The following is a 17,846-nucleotide window of genomic DNA, read 5'->3' as shown; positions in this document are numbered from 1 at the left end:
TGTACTAGGTTCAGGTAGAGGAAAACCAATATGCAAATCGTTTTATAACAACACGTTTTGGAAGAAGTCTGCAGTCTGCTCAGACTCAAGATGCGATCACTAACAAGGGTCTGACAAAATGTCTTGTTACATGTGACGATAGATGCTGATGAGCAGTTATAGCTGCACATGATCAAAGACAAGTTGGTACTAAATGTAGAACGTGAAAATGATATTCTCCCTAAGAGAGAAACGTGTGAATCTAAGAAGGCTATCGCATTATTTGGCGCTGTTTCATCTAGGATTTCGAGTCACGTGCAGTAAAATATAAATGAAATATATTTATCAGATGGGGAGTCAAAGGGGTAACAATGCATGGAAATAAATATATGGAACATGGAAAAGAAATGAGATCAAATAACCAAACGCACAACTCAGATTGGCGCCTTAGGCATGTTTAAGTCCCCAGTGCCAAAAAAGAAATTACTTTTGGACTTCTTATTTTACAAACCAGCTCAGTGTCGTAGACCTCGTTATGGTGAAAGTGACATGGTCAAATTCATCATAAAAGAAACCATCGCAGTTCAACAGCCAGCTGGAAACCATCTGAAAAAATTCAACAGCCAGAGATATTGCTGACATTTGATGACAGACTACAATGTTAACCATCAATTTACTCTAGTTGTAGAATAATTCAGCTCTATAAATGAATGACAATAAAATAACACCCTCCAAAATGGATCAGGAAAGATCTGTTGATTTCAGTGGAGTCCAATGAAAAATGTGCCAGCCCCGATCTGTGTTGAGCCTGGCAGCTATTTACCAAGGTGCAGCCGACCGCATCTAAACATTTACCGGTTAAACATGAACATCTCAGCACCCGTGACCATGAACCTGTGAATTCCATCCATACGCTGTTCACTAAATTTCCCTAATTGCATTGCTGCCACCTTGTGGTTATAATGCAATATTGGCGGTCGTTTTAAAATCTGACAGATTTTAAATTATAGTTCATCCCAAAATGAAAAATGTGTCATTATTTACTCATCCAAATTTAATTCCTAACCTTTATGACTTTTTTCTGCAGAACACAAAAGAAGATATTTTGAAGACTGCTATTATCCAAGCAACACTGGCCTCCATTGTGATATTGTATATCTCTGTATTTGTGTTCCACAGAAAAATATTATACCGGTTAATAAATGTGTGTGTCTGTGTTTCTTTCGATTGAACGTTTCCTTTATTCTGTGTTTGTGAAATTATACATTTACTTACTGTATATGGAGTAGCTAATTAAGTATTTAGAACTTTACTTTGGCACCAATAAAATAAGCTGTAGTCTATCCTGAACTGTTTAATAAAACATGACAGACACAACTGCTAAACAAAGACTCAATTGCATTTTATTTAACATCTCGTATATTTTTTTAAATGACATTAAAGAAGATTCTTAAATCATTCATTATTATTTCTGAGCCAATATTACATCTGCAGTTTAATATCTTCTATCATTCATGTCACTTCTTCTCTTGAGCTTCCCAGTCGATGTATCCACCTCCATAATGCCGTGCCCTGAAAAAAATAAAAATACATGTAGTCCTTCTCAAAAAGAATATATAACTAATTATATTATCGTGATATTAATCTATTCTGTGTGCATAACAACATAAATTTGTAAGAATGTTCAGTTGCCTACTTCATAAATCCCAGTTTATGAGCAATTTCAAGAGCAGACAAACTCCTTTTCCCACTCCGGCAATGAAAAACTATGTTATCATCCTCTTTTAGGGGGGCCTTCACCTTAAACTGCAATTCAAACTGCTTTTGTGGGAGCTTCAGTGACTCCTCGAGCTGTCCCACTGAAAGAAAGAAAAAATAGATTCAGTACTAAATAACACGGGTGAACATCACTTGTTTGGTGTACTGCACAATAGACTCACATGGAATGTTGATGGAATCTGGAATCTGGCCTGCCTGGAATTCATCTGGGTTACGGACGTCAAACAGTTGTACACTGTGATTGGCCAGCATAGCTTTGAGCTGCTTGTGAGTCACAACTGATGCTAAAATTAGTTTGGACAGTTTTTGAATTCAAAATTAAATAAGATCAATGCAAAAGTATGCCACCATAAAATTAAAATGTCATTAAATGTTCATTATAAAATAACACTGTAAACATAAAATAAAATAAATGTAGTAAAATATATCTTATCATAAGCGTTGAACACAAACAAATTGTAAGATTAATTGCAGATTTGTCTTGGCTAATGTTAAAAGAAAGAGTTGAACAATTGAATTGATGCTATAATTAACACAAACAAAATAATTGCAAATCTATCCTTAAAAGCACAAAGCAGTTTGTTTTATAATTGACTATAAAACATTAATTAAATCCTTGGTCTTCCGGTATTACATGTATAAAGTTGACTAAAATTATAATAATAATTAGAAATTATATATTTACAAGTCGTTTTATCAGGTAACAATCAATTGGAAATTGGACTTTGTTTTCTGAACAAAGTCCAGCTCCTATAATAAAAAATAACTTTACCTGACATTGTGGTTTCGCGTGGAATACAGAGCAAAAATAAAAATTGTTCAGAAATTCTTCAAAAATAAATAAATATATGTATATACTACAAGCAAATCATCCTTACTTATAATTAAATTAAATCCACTTATTTTGAGAAAACATCAAGAGTGCCACTTCAAGGCTACCTGCAGCTCTACCTGTGTCAGGTTGTCCGTCACTGTGATTGACGGAGGATGACTTCAGTCCACATACTGAGATCACTCTGCCTTGAAAAAACGGTTTAGTGATTGCAAAACGACACACGCACCTTAAAACCTGATATGATATCATCTTAAAATCGTAGTGCTGTCTGTCAGCCGTGCAGGGTGACAAAGCAAGTATGAAGTTAGCGTCGTCACAGTGTCCCTTGGTTATAGATCAACTGCCCTCTAGTGGTAAATTTTACCTATAGGATTTCAAGTAAGCATACACAGTAGCATGAAAGGATTAGGAGTGTGCGTAGCATGTACTGTAAACTAGGACACCCAACTAGATAGCCTTTTTGGTGAAACTGCGGGTACAAAAATTCAGAGCCCTTTTAATTGATTTTAAAGTGTATGTGTTTATGTAAAATTATCATTTCATTCTGTGAACTTACAATAACAATATTTTAACCAATTTTCGAATATAAAAATATTTATATTTGCATTTATTTACAGAAAACGGAAACTGGAGAAACAGGTGAAAATAAAAGAAAAGATGGAATGTTAATATAAAATTTATTTAGGAAAAAGTAAAAAATAAATAGCGCCAACCTCGATTTTTATCATAGTTGGATGTTGTTGGGTGTTGGATGACTTTATGTCCCTCCCGAGGCTGGATTTTATAGAAATTCGACAGACCCTGACCAGAAAGAGCCACAATACATCTAGAAATGCTGATTTGAAATGAAAAATCGGAATGGTCTCTTAGTTTTTTCTGAAACACCAAAAACTTAAAGCACAACTGCGCAAAATGTTCTTTCACAAAAAATGCTGTTGCACAAAACTGGCAACACCGAGAACCAGACATGCGCTCCCCACACGACGTCCTCTGCCAGCGCACATGCGCAGTACCAACATACCGGCGGAGGCTGAACGATAGCAGCTTAAACGACACGGGGGTAAACTAGACCATTTTGACAGGTCAGTAAGTCCAATTTGACTTTTTTGTGGTTATGTAGGTTTATTCCACGTATGTGAAGTTAAATTAGACCGATACATTTGTTTAAAAGGGGATGTAAAACAACAGTCGAACAACATTGTTGGAAGGTTAGCAGGGGAGCTAACGGAGGCTGCTGCGCAGCAGATACTGGGAGGGAAAGGCGATTCTGGCGTTAAGACGATATTTCCAGCAAATCTGTCTTTCAGTCGATGATCACTTCATCAATAACACTAAATATAACATTCTGTGACTTGTATCGATCGTTGCCGCTTTAAAGATGCGATGTTGGGCTAAATTAGAGTGTTTAGTGAGGTGTTTTAGGCGAAGATGGTTGGATGGGTCGCTCTTCTTCACTGCGGACTGAAGCGCCGCTGCCCGTGGCGTGAGAAAAGCGTACATCGACAGATACGTACTGAATTAAGTTATTATTAACATCGGAATGATTGTAGTAATATTTTTGTTTAGTCTGTAAGGAACCGATGGTTGCGGGGCAATTATACCCTTTGACCTATGCGCTTTTTTAATTTGCGTTTCCATGCGACACAGACACACCAACATCATTTTTAGACGGTGGGTAAATTATTAGTGGGGTTTGATACAGGTACTTGTGTTTGGTTAATAATAACAGCTTTTGGTCGACTGACAAGGTCGTTTAAGGTCTTACCGAGTCAGTATTTATCGTGTTGTTCCTTTGTCACTCAGTACGTGTCAAACGAAAATGTGTGGTAATACATCTGGCATTATCCTCATTGATGTTTATCCACAGCTGCTGGAAACGTCAGCGATCGTTTGAATAAATTGGTCAAATCCGGACTTCAAATCTAGATAACGTGTTCATGTGTTCCTTGTCAACAGTCAACACCATGAGTCAGGGGAAAGACAATGCACGTCTCAAAAGCTATAAAAACAAATCCCTCAACACAGATGAGATGAGAAGGAGGAGGGAAGAGGAAGGCCTGCAACTTCGCAAACAAAAGAAAGATGAACAAGTAAGACAAATGGACATGAAAAATGTTATGACTAATCAGAAATTGATATTGGACGGTTGTCATTTTTGTTATGATCTCTGGACTTGCTATGACACATGTTGATATTTATTTATTGAGTGCAATGAGCTGAGAATGTGGTCTTACAGTTGTTCAAGCGCAGAAATGTGGCCACGGTGGAAGAGGATGGAGCACTGGAGGATGATGGGATGTCTGACAGTGGATACCTGGAGTCACAGGCCAACAACATGGACCAAATCACTGTGAGATGCCTAAACACTATTTTATCATTGCGTTCCCATGAACTGTCTTGAAGAAAGTGTGTTAACCTATATGCTGTTAAAGCAACACTTTAGAACTTTTGCTCACGGCTCCCCCGTGTGGTTGATAAGCGCAATTGTCTGTTACCAATGTCGTAATGCCACTGTATAAGGTTCCCCGTGGGCAGGGGCTTTGTGTACCGACCCAAACACAGAACTTACAGTGTGGTTTTAGCCGCTATGAGGCTACTCAGGAACTAGGGGGAGTACAAATCGTCTAGTTAAGAGTTGAAATAATTTTAGAGACATTTTAAGGTCGAAAAACTACAAAGTGTTGCTTTAAACAGGAAGTTAGGACATCGAATGGCTTGACTTTAGCCAATCGCCTTGAGGTTTGTCACAACCATGATCCATGATTTCCTTTTTTTTATTGTCAACAAGCTTTCTATACGACAAAATGAGCAAGTGCGTTCCAAGTAATTCATATTTGTGGCATGTTTACCCAAAAGAGAAATGCTAAAATGCTAAATTAAACACATAACGTGTATTATATACGTTTATCTAATAAAATACTGAAAAAAACTCTTTTTTTTTCTCAATAGGGAAATGTGATCTCTGAGGACATGATACAGATGATTTCCTCTAGCTCTCCAGAACAACAGCTCATCGGAACACAACGCTTCAGAAAACTCTTATCGAAAGGTAAAACACCCCTAAGATCAAAATTCAAGCACATAATGGATATTGTATAATCAATATATAACAATTCCATCCTTGCAACTCTCTATCAGAGCCTAATCCCCCCATTGATGAGGTCATTGCCACCCCGGGAGTTGTGGAGCGCTTCGTTGAGTTTTTGAAAAGACGGGAGAACTGCACTCTACAGGTGAGCTCGATAAGCTGTATCTGGTTGAAACTGACCACCGTGCCAGAAGCACAGCCTGCTAGACTCAGCCCCCAAGTCTCAGCAGTGAGACAGTGAGTCATGCCGCATGGAACGCTACCAGCACAAGCACACAGTGTTGGAATGTGTATATTTTGTGATTCGCTCGCATTTAATCGGCCTGGCACTTGAATGGTGCATTACTAGATACCTTTATGCAGTGTGGTGACAAAAGTCCTGTCTCTGCAGTTTGAAGCAGCATGGGTTCTGACGAACATCGCCTCAGGCACATCCCACCAGACGCGTGTGGTCATCCAAGCTGGGGCGGTGCCTATTTTCATTGAGATGCTCAGCTCAGATTTTGAGGATGTACAGGAACAGGTGTGTACATATTTACTGTTAGTTTGTACAAAAAAAGAACACAGTCAAAGTCTGTATTGTAGTATAGAAATACAATTTCACTGCATTTTCTTATACTTGTTCATTTTGTTTAAGATTTAATTAAATTCTACCAGGGAGTCCTAGTTATTGCATGGCATTTTTGTATTTTCTTAAGAAAAATTAGCACTGATGAATCATTTACAGTAAGACCAGGAATTTTGTATTAAGTTTGTAGTTTGATGGTTAGAGGAAGTTGTGCCATTTTTGGAATTTTTTTTATGTTGGCGTTACCTGTTGGTATTGAAGCATGTCTAAGAGTTTTTTGTTTTTGTACTGCAGGCGGTGTGGGCTTTAGGCAACATTGCAGGGGACAGCACTGAATGCAGGGATTATGTTCTAGACTGCAACATTTTGCCTGCTTTAGTACAGTAAGTCTTACAGTAATCTATTTTGAAAGTGTATTGTTTAACCGTTGATCTTATAAGGTGGATTCTTCCCGAAGGTTATTGGCTAAACAAAATCGCCTGACGATGATGAGGAACGCAGTCTGGGCTCTTTCTAACCTGTGCAGAGGGAAAAATCCACCCCCAGATTTCGCCAAGGTAACAAACGCCTTTCTTGTCATCATCTGAACATGAGGAGACGCTTTAAAGGAATAGTTCACCCAAATATGAAGAACATTCTGTCATCATTTACTCACCCTCAAGTTGTTCCAAATCTGTATACATTTCTCTGTTCTGCTGAACACAGAAAGCTATTTTGAACAATGTGGGAAACCAACAGTTCTGGGGCACTATTGACTACCATTGTATTTTTTCTACTATGGTAGACAATGGTGCTCCAGAACTGTTTGTTTACAAACATTCTTCCAGATATATATATATATATATTTTTTTTTCATTAGAACGAATAAATGTATACAGATTTGGAACGACTCAGGGGTGAGCAAATTATGACAGAATTTTCATTTTATATGAGCAAATGAGCTCCCCAGATAACCATTTTGGTTTGAGCGATTTGAGTAAAACAGTTTAGTTTATATTTTCTTATAGTCACCATTGTCAACTGGTTATGTAATACGTTTTACTGGGTTTTTTGGTACAAAAATCATGTTCATTTATATAAAAGTGCTTGCAAAATAAATGTAAATGAGGAAGGGTGAAAGAGGATAAGCCTTCTAAATGACAACCAGACACATAGAGCAACCATAGTCAATTGTCTTTAGTAGCGTTGGACTTGTATTGTGAGTGGGCAACGTGTGGGCGTTTTGTTGTGGTCATGTTTGGTCAGGCCAGAAAATTGTCAATTTATGCTTAAGGGTGTGTGTGTGTACATTTAATAGTGTAAGACTGTTTATTCAAGTTGGATGTGTTTTATGTAGGTGTCACCATGTCTCAGCGTTCTCTCATGGCTGCTCTTTGTGAACGATACCGACATTCTGGCTGATGCATGCTGGGCTCTTTCCTATCTATCTGATGGACCCAATGAGAAGATCCAGGCTGTTATCGACTCGGGAGTCTGCCGCAGACTGGTGGAGCTGCTCCTGTATGAGAAGAACATAGAAAAGTGAATCTTTTTTTTTAAGTGAATTTGTGGGTGCTGAATAGTTTTTCTGTGTTTTAGGCATGCAGAATATAAAGTGGTGTCCCCTGCTCTAAGAGCCGTGGGGAACATTGTCACAGGAGATGATCTACAGACTCAGGTAGAATGATCAATTGAACAACCGGCTTTAAATCATCTTCGACTTGAAGGTCAATTTAAAATGGTGTCTCACAAACAGGTGATTCTTAACTGCTCGGCTCTTCAAAGTCTTCTTCACCTGTTGAGTAGCCCGAAAGAGTCCATTAAGAAGGAAGCATGTTGGACTATCTCTAATATCACAGCTGGGAACCGTGCACAAATACAGGTGGGGTTTTATTGGAACAGCTGGAGGTTTAAGATTCAACTCAATTAAGGTTTTTCACTCACCTTTATTTACTTGTAGATGGTGATAGATGCAGATCTGCTCCCCCCGTTGATCCATATTCTGCAAGTAGCAGAGTTTCGTACAAGGAAAGAGGCTGCTTGGGCCATCACAAACGCTACATCTGGTGGTTCTGGCGAGCAGATCAGGTGAGTGAGCAGGAAAATAATGCAACCTGTCAAATTCTTGCAGCCAAAGAAGGTTTGGGATTTCAATACTTCGATACTGATCATCTCCTCAGGCATCTTGTTGAGCTCGGTTGCATCAAACCCCTCTGTGATCTCCTGACGCTGATGGATTCAAAGATCGTACAGGTGGCACTGAATGGTTTGGAGAACATCCTGCGACTTGGTGAGCTGGAGGCTAAACGTGGTGGAGGCATCAACCCCTACTGTGCTCTTATTGAGGAAGCATATGGTATGTATTTATTCTCAAATATGAAAATTAGAAGAGACTGTTGAACATTGGAGCTTACGTTTTTCTCTATTGTCTCCTGTCAGGGTTGGACAAACTTGAGTTTCTCCAAGGCCATGAAAACCAAGAGATCTACCAGAAGGCTTTCGACCTGATCGAGCGCTACTTTAGCACAGATGATGAAGATCCAGCTCTGGCACCTGCCGTGGATCTCCAGCAGCAGCAGTTCCTTTTCCAGCAGTGTGAGGCTCCCATGGAAGGTTTCCAACTTTAACATCTCCCTTCATCCATTTCCATAAGCGATCCACCCTGGAGGGTGAGAGATGCCCTTGACCCAACTCAACAGAGCAAAGGATTCAATGAATGAATATTTTTATTAGAGTGTAATTAAACAAGAGCTTGTGTTGCCGGTCAACCCATTTCCCTCTCTTGTCCTGTTTGTCATTGGCCTAGTCCTAAAGGATGTGCTCCAAGAACAATGACGACATCATGCCCAGATCCAGGAAACCTGTTGACCCCTAGATATGTCCTCGATATCCCACACAGATACATCCTTCACTCTGAATGTCCTGCATTAAATCTTTATTCAACCCTCAAAGCTTGCATCCCCTCAACCCATAAAGTTACAAGTGTATTCAGGAAAACTGCATTCAGCAAGCAGTTGATAAGAGCTGGGAAAGTACCGCTTGTGTGACGTGACTGCAATACTGATTCTGACAAGGCATCTACATTTCATGTTGGTAAACACTGGACTTGACCTTGTGACTGTGTTGCATGACCTCAAATTTCCCCCTCAAATCCGTGCTGAGGAACCGAAAGGACGTCTACTGCAGACAAGGAACTTTAATCTTCTGATTTGACCGAGACAGCTCAAAGGCAAACAGATGAACTGGGGGTCCAGACTTTTCTGACTGACAGTAGGCCAGACAGCCAGAAAGTCTCTTACTTTTCACATTTAACATGCATTCCGACAATGACTGAACATTATAGGCTCCGCCTTTCTTTTGGGGTTACTCATTGCAACTTTGGAGTTCTGGGAGTTTAGGAGAATTCTTACCACTTACTGAGACTGCTGGACAGAGAAAAAAACAAGACAAACTTTTTTTGATTCTTTAGACTGTGCATTAACCATTTGATACTTCAAGAGGATAATTTCACATGAGCATCATTTTCATCTGCACTTTACTTTTAAAACAGACACATTTTGTGAAACTTCTACAGTCGGTTTTAGGCCCAAATCGCTCAGGATATTGAGGTAAAAATTCGGGTCCATACCTTAAATTACAGGATTAATTTACCTAAAACACTAAGTATTTAAGAGCCTGATGTCATTGCCTCATCCTGCTATGTAAACCCTGCCCCTTCAAAGCTTCCACCAAGTCTGAACATTTTAACAAGCTGTTAAAAATTTTGCTAAAGGCGTAGCTTCCTGACGTTTATGTGTGTGTGTGTGAGACCAACTTTAATATTAATGTCTAATCATGCCGAATGCAAACACATCATTTTCTGAATAACTAGAGAGGAAAAATACATTGCGGAAAGATGTTAAGTAAAAACTATTGTTTTGTTTTATTGTATTTTTAAGAGGGTAAAATCTTTTAAACCGAAGGTGCCATAATCCACATTTTAAAATTGATGTGGAAAATGACGAAAGCAAAACACAAATGGACTTCAATGAAGACTATTAATATATCAGCAAAATTTAACTTTAAATTACTGAGCATTAGCGCAAAATATATGATTGTTTACTAAATTGTTCTTATTTTGATGTCATATTCTTCCCAAAAGTTGACCAACTATTTGTGTTCAATACTGCTGTCGTATTAAAGGGGTACTTTACCCAAAAATGTGTTGTGAATGAATTACTCACCTTCTAGTTGTCCCAAACTTTGTTCGTTTGAACACAAAGAGAGATTTTGGAATAATGTTAGCAACCTCCAGTTCTGAGACACCATTGATTGCCATAGTAGGAAAAATTAATGGTAGTCAAAGGTGCCCCAGACTTGTTTGTTTTCCTACATTGCCCAAAATATATTTTGTTTTCAACAAACCAAAAGAATACTAAAAATGTTTTCCTACTATGGCAGTCAATGGTGCTTCAGAACTGTTGTTTGCTAACATTATTCCAAAATATCTCTCTTTGTGTTCAACCGAAGAAAGAAATGTATACATGTTTGGAATAACTAGAGGGCGAGTAATTCATGACAGAATTTTAATTTTGGGTGGAGTATCCCTTTAAGATTGTGTTACTGTTGTTTGTTACGCCATTTGCATAAATGCAGTTTCATGAAGACGAGTGCTTGAGTAATTTATGATTCGTTGATATTTCAAGAGATTACATTTAATTTCACAAAGTTGTCACACTTATTTAACACTCAACCGCCTTTTTGTCAACACATACCGTACTACAATTGTTGACAGACATCTTCTCTGCTTTAGATCGTCTGGTTGATAACTTTAACCAGTCCTAGACACGTGTTTATCAAATAGCAGCGATACAAAATAGCTGTAACTAAAGGAAATATACAGATGAGTCGCACCACATCTTTTATTTTTTTTCCTACGTATATACAAAATCACACAAATAAAAACTCACACCTTGTTATTTACCTGTAACTTTGACACTACTGTTTACTGCATGAAGGAACATTAATACACCTTCAGTGAACCAATGTTGCATGGCATACAATATAATAGCTGGTTAATGAGTGAGCCAGAGCTAAAACTCTGGGGAATCTCACTGGGCTTTCCCTGCATTGACAGCTGCTTCCTCTCTCTCTTTCTGTGCTTCTTCTCTCCATCGAGCCTTCTTCTCCATGTTCTGAGAAGTCAGGTTTTCATTCCGACCAGCTGCCTGTTATAGATGGCATTAGTTATAGGATATGACAGTAGGTTATATTTGAGGCAAAGACAGTCTTACCTGTTTGCCCGAGATAACCGTAGCGAGGCACGCCAAGATGGTTATCCCCATCATGACATAGCAGGCCTTCACACGCAATCTGTTCCGGGCGCCATCAATCATCTCAAATCTGTAAATGGCAAGAGTTCCTTTTAGAAATAAAGACAAACATTAGGCGAACGACCAAGGGTCAGATGTAAAATATAACTATATAAATATAACTAGTATGATAATATTACTAGACAGAACATATTATAGGGCAACTGCGTATGTGTGGTATAGGTCATTGAGGACAAGCCTGCTCTGTTTCATGTCTAACCATAACAGACAAAAAGCCCACTCTGATCTCCCTCCAGATATCAGGAATTACACTAATTACCTGTATGTATACTGGTAGGGAATCTTAATTGAACCTCACAGCAGAAGGCTGTGTTCTACCAATAGGCTGGTGAGAAGTACTGTAGCATGCTCGTAGCTGGCAGGTTGTCTCAATGTAAACAGGAATATCCCACTTACGACACAAACTCTGGAATCTGTTCTCTGGTTTTGAATCGCTTGGACCACAACAGCATCTTTTTATCCCACTCTGATGGGCGGTAGCCGGGTAATTTAAACCCAAGAGGTTGAGCTATGGGCAACATAGAGAAAATGTGTTAGTGAGAAGATTCTTTCCTGTAGCTCAGTGGTTAGAGCATGGCGCTATCAACGCCAAGGTCAGGGTTCCATCACGGGGGATTGCAAATACTCTGATACAATGTATAGTACAATCCAATGCAAGTCGTTTTGGATAAACGTGTCTGCCACATGCATAAATGTAAAAGTACCACAGTTCTGATTTTAGAAAAGTATATCAGCTATACTAATAAATAATACAATACCATAAGCTTTCCTTTAAGTTGACCCACTGGGAAAATACAGTTTTCCTCTAATACACTGACTTTTGTAAAAGCTAGAACATGAACTTCCCTGCAGTTTGTGTGGAAACCGACTTGTGAATTGCAAATCCGAACCTGTGTCTCAATCAGCTCCCTTGTTCAGTGACCAGGGAGTTTAAGGGCTTTCTCATAGAAGTGTCAGCAGTCACTCACGTAACAGGAAAATAAGTGAACTGGTCCCAATGAGAAGGGAGCCAGGGTCCAGTGCCCGGACCCATGAACACGATCAACTGATTCAAGATTCTGGAGCAAGGGAGCTATTCGAGAAACAGGCCTAGTAAATGAACATGCCGTGACGTGCTCAACATTTTAAACGTAAGCAACAATTGCTTAATGAGTTAGGCAAGACACGTATGCCTTCACTGTACACCAATCCCTTCAAACAATAGCAGGTAAAATGCATGGGTATTTATAAAATACAAATACTGACCTTGTTGGGGTACGGATGGTTTAGTACACAGTCTTCTGCTACATGTGTTCGTCGTCACAGCTCTCCGCGCGTGCGCTGCGGGAAACACGGATCGATATCAAAACAAAAACGTCAGTCAGGTCGAGTCGATGATTGAACAACATGTTTATACAATACGAATGTGTTAGGCTTCGTGTTACATTTGCATTGATAGAACAACAAAAACATCATCATCATCATGATACTGCTGTGTTGTACGTGTAAACTTGAGGATGACGCATCAAACAATTATTTATGCAGGTAGTACAGAACTGTAAACCATCATAAATTAGCATTTCATCGTATTAACATTGGTTTTAGCCGTTTATTTTTATTCTTATTATTTTACAATACTGATAACATTAACTGTTTCATACTTCTCTAGAACTTAGCTAGTTTGTCATTACCGAAGAACAGATCAATGTAACGTTAAACCACCCGACTTTATATGTATGTGTGATAGTTTAAAGTAACGTTACCCCAAAGCCCAGCTGAGATAACAATTGGAAAAGCTTTATCATACCCTTGATGCTTCCAAAACAAATACATTTAAAATACTGACCTATTAAATTGGCAAAGGCAACGCGAGACCCTCTCATCATGTTGAACGTCATGCCTTCTGAAGAAATAATACGGTGTACGTTAAAACACAGCTGTCCTTTAAGCCATGAAAACGTGCCAAAACGACAACGGCTAGTTTATCTACTCTCTAGTCTGAAAGTCGTACAGCTGCAAGTGCGCATACTGGATCAAAGCTGCTGCCAGGACCTTGACCTGTCAAAACACATCTGCGCCTGTTCAATATTATTATACAATACTTGAAAAAAGCGTGGTCATTGCCAGTTTGTGCTTTTGTTAAAAATATTTAATATAAAATGTCCATAGCTGGATGATGATAATGAAATGTTTCACATAAGACACCAGAGAGATACACAATTTAAAACTTTACGACCCTGGTCATGTTTTATCGCGAGGATGGTAAACACATGCTCGTTATTACTTATATTATATTATATGATTCACAGGGGTATATATTTACATGCGAGAATGCTGAAAAGTTTACCACCATAGATGTGGTAAAAACAACGTTTCCCTTTAGAGCAGGCGGTATTCGGGCACCCTCGGCACGCAGGGCCAATCTCAGTCTACTATGGCGGCGCCCGGTGGAACTCTGAACTGTGAGGACTTTTCAATGTTTCAGGTAAATCAAGTCTTTAGGTAAACGTCATGTCAAGTAACGTAAGTCGGCTTTCTGTACCACAAACGGACATTTTGTAACTCGTTATTGTAATTTCCGCATCACATGAAGGATGATTGAAAGACCGACCCTTGGTTGTCTGGTGAAGTAGTGCTGTTCAACATGCAGAGCAAACAAACGCGTTTGTCGCTGACTCGCTGTGTCTTGTTCTTATTTTAAACAACCCAGTGCAATACTTAATTTATGCAAGACTAAGAATATAGATGTATGATAATAGAAGACATTTATTGGATATGCAATATATTGTGCAAATGAAATAAGCAAAACATGTTTATTGAAGGTTGACGTGTCTAATTGGTTTAAAGGAATGTTGTTTTTTTGTCAAATTCTTCACGTAGCTTAAAATGAAAGGCATGGTTCACCCAAAAAGGAATATTGTGTCATAATTTGCTCACTTCCTTGTCATTTTAAACCTGTGGGACTTAATGTGTGTGAGATATTTTGAAGAATGTTATAACCGAACAACCGTGGTACCCATTCACAAATTTTATAGACACAAAATCGATGCTGTTGTTCGGTTACCCACATTCTTTTAAATATCTTCATTTGTGTTCTGCAGAAAGCTAGCTCCCCTGCTACATAAGTCATACATGTTTGAAATGACAAGAGGTTGAGTAAATGATGACAGATTGTCTATTGTAAGTCCTGAAAGAACAATGCAATATATTTGTTTAATGCGAATACATTAAATGTATTTTCATTTGTCTGTTGATTTATCTGTTAATCTTGCTTTCAGTATTGTTTTTCTCTACTCTTTGACTACAAAAATCACATGGGTCAGAATGATAACATTTATTTATTTGTACTTGCATGCTGCAGGTTTGCAGTACTCTAACACTTTTTTTCCTGTGTCTTTTCTTAGGAAGTATTAAAATTGATGCGCACTATAGATGACAGAATTGTCCATGCACTTAATACCTCTGTGCCAACGGCATCCTTTTCCGACAAAGTGGATGCCAAACAGACCTGCAAAGACCTCTATGAATCTGTATGTCTCGTCTGTATTTGATGTATGACCGGTTTTACTTATTAAAGTGGATTGTTATGATCTGTCACTAAATGTATGTGTGTCTTGCAGCTCATGAAGGCTCATCTTTCCAGAGACAAGGCAATAAAGGCATGTATTACAGAGACCTCTGCTGTCGTCGGGCATTTATGTGAAGAGAGGGCAAAAAATTGTGACAACTTGTCAATTATCAAGCAACTCAGGAAAGAACAAACAAAGGTAAAGCCAGTATTTGCCACCATGGACCACACACATTCCAGGAGGGTTACTATAAAAAAAAACTTGGTTACTTCCAGATGTCTACATTTAATTATTTTGTTCCATTTGTAAATTATTTAGTTTGTTAATTTCTGTATGTTTTCATTCCTTACAGTTGAAACTAATGCAGTCTGAGCTAAATGTTGAAGAAGTGGTTAATGACCAAAGTCTGAAGGTGAGCTTCTGAGAGTGTTATGTTGAAAACAATACGATTGCTTATTCAGAAACATTCATTATAAAGGAACTTTCCTTGCCATCTGGAATATCTGTGTTATAATCATTTTACCCCACAGGTCTTCAATGAAAGGTGTCGAATTCACTACACCCCACCAAAGATTAAGTGACTGCTATATCTACAGTCAAAAGTTCACACACAGTTGTTCGGAGGACCACATCTTGGGCTGAGCTGCAACATTCACCCATAAGTGTCTCTGCTGTTCACCCCAGAGATCCTAGCCCCCCAGTGTGCTCCCTGGCTTTATGTTCCTACAGTGAAGGACACTACTGTTATGTATTACCTTTCATAAATTGTACAAAACAGATTTTATAAACAATGAAATGTTTTCCAATCACTGACATGTTGTTTGTTGTTTACTTGGGTCACAGACTGACCTCTAGTCTGTTTTTAATTGATAAAGTATTGAGTTGGCAGTTTAAAGGTCATGGTTTCGGTTCCCTGGGTAAAATTCACTTTGGATAAAAAAAGTGTTTTTTCCTATGAGTTTGTGTTCAGTGCGTTGTTCAACCTAAGGGGGCACTGTCATGCGTGTGCCATAAACACATAGTGGTTTGTTCATAAACCCTACAGAGAAAATGCAGGACATTGACAGCTTGAATATTTTAATTTTATGCAGTGCTGTAAAGCATATGGAGAAATTGTGATGGACAGACCAAAGGTTAATTTTGTCTTCTTTGTAAATTCGGTTTAAGATTAAATGCAAATTCTTCACAACAAGTTTCATTGCAGGTAGTTTTATGCTTGTGACATCACTATTAAACACATGTACAAATGTTCATGTACAAATGTCTCCTCCTCGGATTGGTAAACTAGAAACTTCCACTCGGTGTCATTGGATTCAATTTATTGTCATTACACACCCCTTGGAAAAAAACGTATTATGACTGGGAAACTATCTCAAGATTTGGCTCGAAATATTCAATAGTATCATGATGTGCCTTGGATGTCAGCAGACCGTGTAGATGTAATTTTTCTCCATAACAAGGCAGGGTTTTATAAACACGTAGATGTATGAAGTCATCTTCACCTACGTGCACCTTAAACAGGAAGAAAAATGTAATTGAAACATGTTTACAATCAGGGTTACTACGGTTTTTGTTCAATACAGTAAATTACCTTGATGAAGTAATTTCTCCCCGCAACAACCTGCGTTTTATAAGATTTTGCAATGAAAACGTCAAACGCGCGCCCAGCTTTATCCTCAGCATGAGACTTGATCTGGGATAATAAAGGCAGCGTTAGTGTATGACACACCCTTTGACTGTTTTTCATCTTAATGTTACCAACCTCATCGCAGATTTTTTGCACGTCTTCGTCGGCATCTTTTTCCTCTCCAGTTCCGCCACGACGCATTGTCAAATTGTATTAAAGCTGCTTTACTTGGGGAAAATCTTTCCACTTTAAACGCCACTGAATTAGTTCCTGTTATGACGAGTTCTGGGAGAGACCACTTGTATGGGTCAGAACAAAAGGGTTACGGCATAAAATACACGTTTATTTCGTTAAAGCAAGTCTATACGGCTAATTTCGCACTATAATACGGAAAATACCTCATATTTTGAACGGAACACAGAAATTGTTTTTTTATTGTGGTTTGTATCGTTAATTTCTTTAACTCACTATACACCCATTTGAAATGGTTTGAGCATCACATGTTAGGGTACATTATTAGCAAATTCTGACTGTTTGTAATTAATGTTTTTACTAATGGAAAATGATTAATGCATAAATAATATTATTTAATAGCAAATAAACATCAATTTTGTAAATGCTGTTTTGAGTGATTTCTCAATGCTCAAGCACTATTCTTTTTATGTGGAATGGGGGTTATTTTTATTTGGCAAATCCCCACACCCTTAAAAGTAAATCATAGATTTGACTGGTAATGCATTTAACTGAAGACATTGAAAACCTAAAAAATGTGAGATTCATGCAATGATTTTTATTCTGGGAATTTAAAAGCTATGTTAACAATACAGCTATTTAGAGAATGTTCTTTTTCACAACCAATTTATTGTAGCTCTAGTTTCACTCCAGCATGGGATAGAGAGGGTCCTCTTTGAGATGTTAACAGGAAACACATACCAGACATTTTTGACAAAAACTAAAAGTTTAAGTAGTAGATGTTGTTACATGATGGTTATACACATTCCTGTGGGAAATTCTCATTGTTACTGAGGAACTATCTCGAGATTTGGTGCGAAATATTCAATTGGATCATGA

General features: G+C 38.3%; 5 protein-coding genes across 10 annotated transcripts; 2 read left to right on the top strand and 3 right to left on the bottom strand.

Moving 5' to 3' along the window:
- Positions 1-1,360: 1,360 nt before the first annotated feature.
- Positions 1,361-3,591, bottom strand: LOC306912262 (thiosulfate:glutathione sulfurtransferase). Of its 4 annotated transcripts, XM_079488266.1 has the most exons (5): positions 3,307-3,591; positions 2,820-2,957; positions 1,920-2,042; positions 1,676-1,838; positions 1,361-1,551 (listed from the first exon to the last, which is right to left on the bottom strand). In XM_079488266.1, the coding sequence occupies exons 3-5, from the start codon at positions 2,008-2,010 to the stop codon at positions 1,497-1,499; spliced, it is 309 nt and encodes a 102-aa protein (XP_079344392.1). In that variant the 5' UTR covers positions 2,011-2,042; positions 2,820-2,957; positions 3,307-3,591; the 3' UTR covers positions 1,361-1,496. The 4 variants fall into 4 exon arrangements, with proteins under 4 accessions (XP_079344392.1, XP_079344389.1, XP_079344390.1 ...); XM_079488263.1 differs by lacking the exon at positions 3,307-3,591 and having other exon boundaries at positions 2,698-2,947; XM_079488264.1 differs by lacking the exon at positions 3,307-3,591 and having other exon boundaries at positions 2,710-2,944.
- kpna1 (karyopherin alpha 1 (importin alpha 5)) lies at positions 3,508-11,194 on the top strand. Of its 2 annotated transcripts, XM_079488261.1 has the most exons (14): positions 3,508-3,675; positions 4,550-4,683; positions 4,830-4,943; positions 5,543-5,642; positions 5,732-5,826; positions 6,073-6,204; positions 6,544-6,632; positions 6,707-6,806; positions 7,586-7,749; positions 7,828-7,906; positions 7,985-8,110; positions 8,189-8,316; positions 8,409-8,584; positions 8,668-11,194. In XM_079488261.1, the coding sequence occupies exons 2-14, from the start codon at positions 4,558-4,560 to the stop codon at positions 8,853-8,855; spliced, it is 1,617 nt and encodes a 538-aa protein (XP_079344387.1). In that variant the 5' UTR covers positions 3,508-3,675; positions 4,550-4,557; the 3' UTR covers positions 8,856-11,194. The 2 variants fall into 2 exon arrangements, with proteins under 2 accessions (XP_079344387.1, XP_079344386.1); XM_079488260.1 differs by lacking the exon at positions 3,508-3,675 and having other exon boundaries at positions 4,389-4,683; positions 8,668-10,876.
- Positions 7,613-13,679, bottom strand: fam162a (family with sequence similarity 162 member A). 2 transcript variants are annotated; one of them, XR_013788326.1, is made up of 6 exons: positions 13,426-13,652; positions 12,846-12,920; positions 11,997-12,108; positions 11,502-11,610; positions 11,192-11,435; positions 7,613-7,747 (listed from the first exon to the last, which is right to left on the bottom strand). XR_013788326.1 is itself a non-coding variant. In XM_079488269.1 (5 exons), the coding sequence occupies exons 1-5, from the start codon at positions 13,475-13,477 to the stop codon at positions 11,319-11,321; spliced, it is 465 nt and encodes a 154-aa protein (XP_079344395.1). In that variant the 5' UTR covers positions 13,478-13,679; the 3' UTR covers positions 11,115-11,318. The 2 variants fall into 2 exon arrangements, 1 of the variants encoding a protein (XP_079344395.1); XM_079488269.1 differs by lacking the exon at positions 7,613-7,747 and having other exon boundaries at positions 11,115-11,435; positions 13,426-13,679.
- On the top strand, positions 12,959-16,503 carry mix23 (mitochondrial matrix import factor 23). Its single transcript, XM_079488262.1, has 6 exons — positions 12,959-13,124; positions 13,963-14,064; positions 14,984-15,109; positions 15,200-15,346; positions 15,501-15,560; positions 15,679-16,503. The coding sequence occupies exons 1-6, from the start codon at positions 13,119-13,121 to the stop codon at positions 15,727-15,729; spliced, it is 492 nt and encodes a 163-aa protein (XP_079344388.1). The 5' UTR covers positions 12,959-13,118; the 3' UTR covers positions 15,730-16,503.
- Positions 16,358-17,052, bottom strand: LOC306912265 (cystatin-B-like). The gene is made up of 3 exons (XM_079488270.1): positions 16,911-17,052; positions 16,740-16,841; positions 16,358-16,660 (listed from the first exon to the last, which is right to left on the bottom strand). The coding sequence occupies exons 1-3, from the start codon at positions 16,974-16,976 to the stop codon at positions 16,502-16,504; spliced, it is 327 nt and encodes a 108-aa protein (XP_079344396.1). The 5' UTR covers positions 16,977-17,052; the 3' UTR covers positions 16,358-16,501.
- Between the last annotated feature and the right edge of the window lie 794 nt (positions 17,053-17,846).

The sequence above is a fragment of the Barbatula barbatula genome, assembly GCF_947034865.1.
Source record: "Barbatula barbatula genome assembly, chromosome: 23".
NCBI classification, from domain to species: Eukaryota; Metazoa; Chordata; class Actinopteri; order Cypriniformes; family Nemacheilidae; genus Barbatula; species Barbatula barbatula.
This window is presented reverse-complemented; position numbering and strand designations above follow the sequence as displayed.

Coding starts and splice junctions, on each gene's coding strand:
- LOC306912262 (XM_079488263.1), bottom strand. CDS start 2,842: ATGATATCATATCAGGTTTTAAGGTGCGTGTGTCGTTTTGCAATCACT. Junction 2,043..2,697: donor TGACACAGGTAGAGCTGCAG/GTAGCCTTGAAG, acceptor AACTAATTTTAG/CATCAGTTGTGACTCACAAG. Junction 1,839..1,919: donor AGATTCCATCAACATTCCAT/GTGAGTCTATTG, acceptor TCTTTCTTTCAG/TGGGACAGCTCGAGGAGTCA.
- kpna1 (XM_079488260.1), top strand. CDS start 4,531: ATGTGTTCCTTGTCAACAGTCAACACCATGAGTCAGGGGAAAGACAAT. Junction 6,633..6,706: donor ATTTTGCCTGCTTTAGTACA/GTAAGTCTTACA, acceptor TTCTTCCCGAAG/GTTATTGGCTAAACAAAATC. Junction 6,807..7,585: donor CACCCCCAGATTTCGCCAAG/GTAACAAACGCC, acceptor TGTTTTATGTAG/GTGTCACCATGTCTCAGCGT.
- mix23 (XM_079488262.1), top strand. Junction 14,065..14,983: donor AGGACTTTTCAATGTTTCAG/GTAAATCAAGTC, acceptor GTCTTTTCTTAG/GAAGTATTAAAATTGATGCG. Junction 15,110..15,199: donor GCAAAGACCTCTATGAATCT/GTATGTCTCGTC, acceptor TGTGTCTTGCAG/CTCATGAAGGCTCATCTTTC.
- fam162a (XM_079488269.1), bottom strand. CDS start 13,477: ATGACGTTCAACATGATGAGAGGGTCTCGCGTTGCCTTTGCCAATTTA. Junction 12,109..12,845: donor ACCATCCGTACCCCAACAAG/GTCAGTATTTGT, acceptor TGTTGCCCATAG/CTCAACCTCTTGGGTTTAAA. Junction 11,436..11,501: donor CGGTTATCTCGGGCAAACAG/GTAAGACTGTCT, acceptor CATCTATAACAG/GCAGCTGGTCGGAATGAAAA.
- LOC306912265 (XM_079488270.1), bottom strand. CDS start 16,976: ATGCGTCGTGGCGGAACTGGAGAGGAAAAAGATGCCGACGAAGACGTG. Junction 16,842..16,910: donor TGCAAAAAATCTGCGATGAG/GTTGGTAACATT, acceptor TTATTATCCCAG/ATCAAGTCTCATGCTGAGGA. Junction 16,661..16,739: donor GGAGAAATTACTTCATCAAG/GTAATTTACTGT, acceptor TTCCTGTTTAAG/GTGCACGTAGGTGAAGATGA.